Source organism: Pogonomyrmex barbatus, unplaced genomic scaffold, assembly GCF_055798465.1.
Source record: "Pogonomyrmex barbatus isolate J1 unplaced genomic scaffold, ASM5579846v1 scaffold14, whole genome shotgun sequence".
NCBI classification, from domain to species: Eukaryota; Metazoa; Arthropoda; class Insecta; order Hymenoptera; family Formicidae; genus Pogonomyrmex; species Pogonomyrmex barbatus.
Genome location: NW_028297110.1, coordinates 7,688,946 through 7,694,945, shown reverse-complemented (window position 1 = coordinate 7,694,945; position 6,000 = coordinate 7,688,946). Strand labels below are relative to the sequence as shown.

At 37.0% G+C, this 6,000-nt stretch overlaps 1 protein-coding gene across 2 annotated transcripts in view; it reads left to right on the top strand.

Annotated features, from left to right (window-relative positions):
* Nucleotides 1–298: 298 nt before the first annotated feature.
* gukh (NHS actin remodeling regulator GUK-holder) overlaps nucleotides 299–6,000 on the top strand; it is an 83,110-nt gene continuing 77,408 nt past the window's right edge. For both annotated transcript variants that reach the window (XM_089073259.1, XM_089073258.1), the window contains exon 1: nucleotides 299–1,146. In XM_089073259.1, the coding sequence (XP_088929385.1) occupies nucleotides 858–1,146 (289 nt within the window). In that variant the 5' untranslated portion in view covers nucleotides 299–857. The remainder of the gene's footprint in view (nucleotides 1,147–6,000) is intronic.

The window sequence follows — 6,000 nt, the reverse complement described above, 5'->3', positions numbered from 1 at the left end:
TATTTATTGTTGATCAAATCGACACTGATCAATCGATATAGAAATTTTGCACGCTCGTTTTTTATATTAGTATTTATTATATTATTACGTTTTATTAAAATTTATATTTATTGTTACATTTATTTATATTATTATTATATATTTTTAAAATAAAAAGTTTAGTATAACAACAGCAGGTACTATCATACATTCTATTAGTCGTTAGATGGCGATAGTTGCTTATCTGACAACCGGACTGCTGGCAAGGGCGCCTTTTCAATACCCGCTTGAATGGGAGAACCAGCCGGTTGGTCGACGAGTGGTTGCCTGACCGGCCGGCACTTCGCGTACCATCGTCGCGGCGTGCGGTACGTTTGCATTGACGTTCGCCGTCGTTTCGCGTACTTTCCGCGTTCCTTTCCAATTTAACTTCCATCCCGAAAAAAACATCCGCGCGAAAAGATCTCGTAAGTAACAACATTTTCGAAGGATTCACTGCAATGTCATACATGTACGACCCCTGAAATTCGAACGTTAATTAGTAACGTGCCGCGTGTTTCTCAATCTCTCATGGCTCGGGAGTGCGAAGTGAAAGTGTTGGAAGGATAGAAAAAAAAAAAGAAACAAGCCGCTCTGACGCGATAAAAGGATATACGATTTGATTTGATAGTGACGGAAAGAAAGAGGCCGAGGTCGTGCGGCATGAAGTCGTGCCGGCGGCACGGAGGATCCACGAAATTCGGCCAGTTTCGTGGATCGGCGCGCGGCGATGCGGTGTTCCGGTGATAAGGGAAAACCGACGCTAAAGTGTGTTATGCGCGAGTGGGGCCGATCAGAAGTACGCTATCCAGCAGCAAGCCGCCGGCATCATCATCGTGATGCCGTTTGTGATGCGGAAAGTGGAGCCGCGGCACGTGTGCCGCGGCCACATGCCGGCGGGCTCGCATCCGGGCTGGCCGGTGGGCGCCGAGCTCGAGGCGGTGGCGAACGGCGCCCTCACCACCTCCCTCAAGCAATTGGCCTCCCTCCTGACCGTCGCGGAGGATATTTTCGCGGGCCTCACCGCCGAGCTGGCCCAGATCGCCGAAAGAAGCGGACATTTACGTCGCAAGATCGACAAGGTCGAAAAGCGCCTCAGCACTGTTGATCCCAAGAAGATACCTGTCCGTGAGTATTCGAATTCACTGATATTTACGTTATCTATTAGATTAATTCTTCAGATTGATCTCGCGATAAATTCACATGGAGACCACAAATCTAATCGGCCTGATATGCAATTATTGCTGCTATGTTAGTAATTTCTTCAACAAACGATTTTCGGAGCGCAAAGTTTAAACTACTTGAGAATACAAAAAGTTCGAAACAGTTATTGTCATGCTTATAGCGTGACCATGGAAACGTTGCTTCAAAGTACTACCATTGAATAAAGTTAGAAACTAAGTAAATTACCTCGGAGAGGGAATAGACATTGTAACGCACGCGAAGAAAACTGACGTGAGGCGCTCACTCACGTTTAATTTGCTCCAATTTCGTAAAACAGCTCTCTCGATAACTCTCTCGATATTTTTCTACGTCGCGCGCAAAACTCGAGGCAACTCTCGTAATGTTTACACTTTGATACATTGAAGTAATCGTTTTCAGACTTGCTTCGAGAGACATTCGAATCATAAAACTTTGGCTTCTATTTTTTCTGTATTCTCCCACATTTTCTTTTAGCAATAATTTAATAAAAGCATCTTCTTTTTATGAGATTATTAATGCAAACTCTCTTATGATTCCCAATTTTATCTATAAAACATCTTTATTTAATTTTATAATACATCGTGGAGATGAAATAAAAAAAATATAATAAAAAAGATAAAAAAGGTAAAAAAATGAAAATGAAAAAGACAGAAACTCAAAAGAGAGAAAAGAAAAATAAAGAATCCTATTTTATGAGGAAAACATTCTAAGCTACCTGGTCTTCACCGTGGGAAACAGATTGCAAGATGTCTCACCTAAGTTTCAGCAAAGAGCAGGGTATATAACTCCTACCAGTAGAAGTATAAAGAGCCCCTTATTTTCTAATTCTAAAGATTTATCTTATGGACAAGTAACAAGAGACCTGAAAACGAAGTTGCAAAGATCGTTAAGGAATCATTTGAAGATGTCGAAGCTATTCAAAGCTATTCATATTCGAAGTTTTGGAAGATCTCTGAAGATATAATTAAAAATAGGCAATTCGTAAGCTAATGACAAATGTTTTAAAGGAAATATTTATGGACTAATACATTTTTAAATGTAATGTATATAGGCATCTAAAAATTTAAAATTGAAATTTAAAATTAGTTGTACATTAGTTGTGAATGTTCTTATTTATATATTTTAAAAATTACCGAAAAAGATAATGAAAATTTAAAAGTTGGTGAACCAGTTTATTGTCATTCTTTTCATTGAATTTAATGTTAGAAAGGATTAGATACAAATTCCAGTCATGCCTGAATGCGGCAGCGATTGAAGAGGGCAATTGAAAAGTCGAAGGAAAAAGTTGCCACCGACCGAAATCGCTTTAGCTTCAGTTTAAGTATCATCGGGCGCCGCCCGTGGAAAATTAACGTCAGGTTTGACTTGAAGCCACTTTTTTCGATCTCCGTTATTTCCGAATAGTCGTAAAGAGAAAATTACGATTTATCACTGTGCGACTTTGCTACGAAAACAACAATGCGCTCTTCTTGGCTCTTCTTTCCGAGATCAATTCTTTCTCCGATCCGCTTTTTCTGATATTAATATTGATTTCTCGAAAACGTATTGATACGTATCTACGTAAACATATATTGATCTTAATTATTTTCTTTGTTATAAATTCTTGCAATATAAAGTGAAAAAAGAAGAAACATGTACTTTTTCTATCTTCTATTCTTATTTATTTAAATTTGAAAATTACGTTTTTATTCATCACGCTTTTCTTATATTGGTTTCTAAATTTAAATAAACTTATTTTTTAGATTAATTTGCTATAATTTATATCAAGTTAGAAACTGATAATTACAGAAATAAATTTCTTTGACTTAAGATAATTACGATTTAATAATTAAATAATTAAATTTGTTCCCAATTTTCGTCTAAAATCGAAAATCGTTATGTTTTCATGAATGCTGCAAAATATTGCATTCAAGGTGGATGTTCATTCCATAATTTCTATTGGCAAATAGCTGAGGCTTCTTTCTCCCTCCAGGTTTCGAGAGAAAAAGCGTCTTTCATCCTTAGGGGGATCGCTCGTTTGACATTGCAAACGCCTATAGGAAAGAACCCGCGCTTTTTTCCAGCGGTCCTCTCGTACCGTCCTGAATCCTGCAAAGACGCTGCTCGCTGAGACAGCTGACTCAGGTAATCGGCGGCACAAACGGCGCCGGGTCTCAGATTCTTCTCTTCGGGTCGGAGGGAATTTTAATTCCCAAGAGTGAAACAGGCTTCGGTGCTGCCGGGAAGGAACAGATAAAATAACGTCTGCCGGGTGTAATTTAATGCCGGTATACGCGTTTATGCGTCTCGAGTATATTCGATTTGAGGGGATAAAGAGGGGAAGGGGAGCGTTACTCGTTTATTTATTTTCAAAAGCATTTCTCCGAGCTTCGTTCTTTCATTGTGTTTCAATAAAACGCAACTTGCTAGGATGGTCAAATTAACGTATTTTTACGTGTGACTTATCATTTGTCTTTGGATTACATGTACCGAGTAGATTATTAAGACATCGTTGCAGCACGATAATAATTTATTACATTCGCTAGATAATATTCCTATGCGCCGACATTTAACTTCTCCCGAAGCTACACGAAAGCCGCGAGCAACGCGGTTGAAAGTATGTATTTAGCCTTGAACCTTCAGGTATCCTCAAGTATCTCGCCAGGGATATCACGGATCCTGGTGAAATCAGAATTTACGTTCTTCGGAGAGACACCGAGGTCGAAATACAAAAGAAAAAAATGAAAGGGAGACATAAAGAAAGAAAATATTGACATAAATATTTCCTCGCATTATTACTTCACGCGTTATTTTATTAAAAAGTTTTACAAATTATATTTAATCCTGGATTCATTAAAAAATTACTCGTAAATATATGAGACTCTACTTGATTAAAAAGAAACGAGTTAAAATCAGATTATCAGAAAAATTATATTTTTGTTACACATAAATAATATACATAAATAATAATACCGAGTGTAACACAATTTTATAGAAATCAAAATTCAATAAATTAATTAAATTTAAAAATTAATGGAAACTTTCCTTTATTTAAACGGACAAATTGTTCATATCATGTCACACTATGGGACTCGTGTGAATAACCCCTTAGACAAACATAGGATCACAATATTGACTTTGGAAATCTAATATTGTTAATGCGGTTCTGTAATGTCGCATCGAGCGCACGAGAGGATAGCAGTCGACCGGCTTCTGCGGAAATGACATACCATACACAGGATGTGGTTCGACCTGGTCGAGCAGGTTCACCAGTGTTTCAAACTACGAACGAGCGGTTATAGTTTGATGGGCTTCCCATCGAATATCCGGCCTTGCGAAAAAACACTCTTCTTCCGATTCGCTGTGTTGACAGCAAGAAACAGCTGTTTCTTGTCTTTGTTTCTTACATCTTGTAGAAGAATTTTTTCATTGCGTAGAGAGGCGTTATTTATTATTGGAATTATATCGCATTCTTTTGAGTAGATGTATCCTCATTCATTTTTTTAATGCTGCATTCAAAGATATAATTATTTGTTATATTAATGTTTTTCCCGAAGTTGATGTACTTCAAAATGAACTTGAATAAAGTTTACTTTCACACGTTATTAGCCAGTTTTTCATCTAGTAAACTCGAAACTCCGCTTGCCGCTTGCTTTCCCCTGGATAAATACACTGGTATTTCAAATTTACTGTTGCCCCTTTAGGCAAATATACGAGATTCTTGTAATTGAGCCTTCGCTACCTTAAATAAGCATATTTTTATGGCGGCATTAATTTACAAGCGTGTTTTGCAGTGTTTCCTCTTTCAAATTTATGATGAAATATGGAAATTTTATGACTGCGGCGTTTATAAAAGGACATATGGTTCATGTTTAAGGTTTTCCATAAGAGATTGATACAATTTATTATGTGCAAATTAAATACAAAATATCCAGAATGAATCCGATAATTTTTGGAGTTTTCTCTGAATTTTAAAATAATAATATTCAAAAATTATTATAAAAACATATATCTTATAAAATAAAGAAACAAGCATTTTTGTAAACAATTATTAATGAATAAACATTTCAAAATTTTTATCAAATTTTTTCAGAGTTTTATGATCGTTATATGATTCTTGTTCAACGTAAAAGTTTACCTACTATTTTAATCAAAGAGTTTCCCGCGTCAGCTGTTTAGTCAGTTTAGAATTTTTACACACGTTTCCATACCATCCCCCGTGAACCCTGTTGTGGATGTCAGACATGGACCTCCATGTACGAATAATAACGACGAGGACGGAAATAAAAGTGGGCTGCATCAGGCGCAACGGTCGTCGGTTATAACCCCGTCTCCGGGGGGGTTTTTCATCACCCCTCGTTCCTTTCTTTATTTCCTTGCTCGGCTTCTTACTCTTACTTCCGGTTGCCAGCTGGCATCGAAGAGCAAGAGGGGGTTCATCGAGGGGTGATGCAAGCACGGAAGTGGCAGACACCCGAACAGAGGGACTTTCCCGCTTAATTTTAGCTGGCTTGACACCGAGGCACGTGCTACGAATAAAACTGCTCTTTACCGCGTTAGAATACAATGAAAAAAGTTTATCCCTAACGATAAGGTATGTTCGCTTAGATGTTAGTGAAGTGTGAAGAATCCACAGTGAAGTATTATCTCGAAAAGTTTTTGAATACATTATCTCCAAATAAACTATATACAAACTGAATATATTAAAAGACTGAATATATTATTAAACATTTGATATATATATATATATATATATATATATATATATATATATTATTAATTTTATTAATATCTTTATAC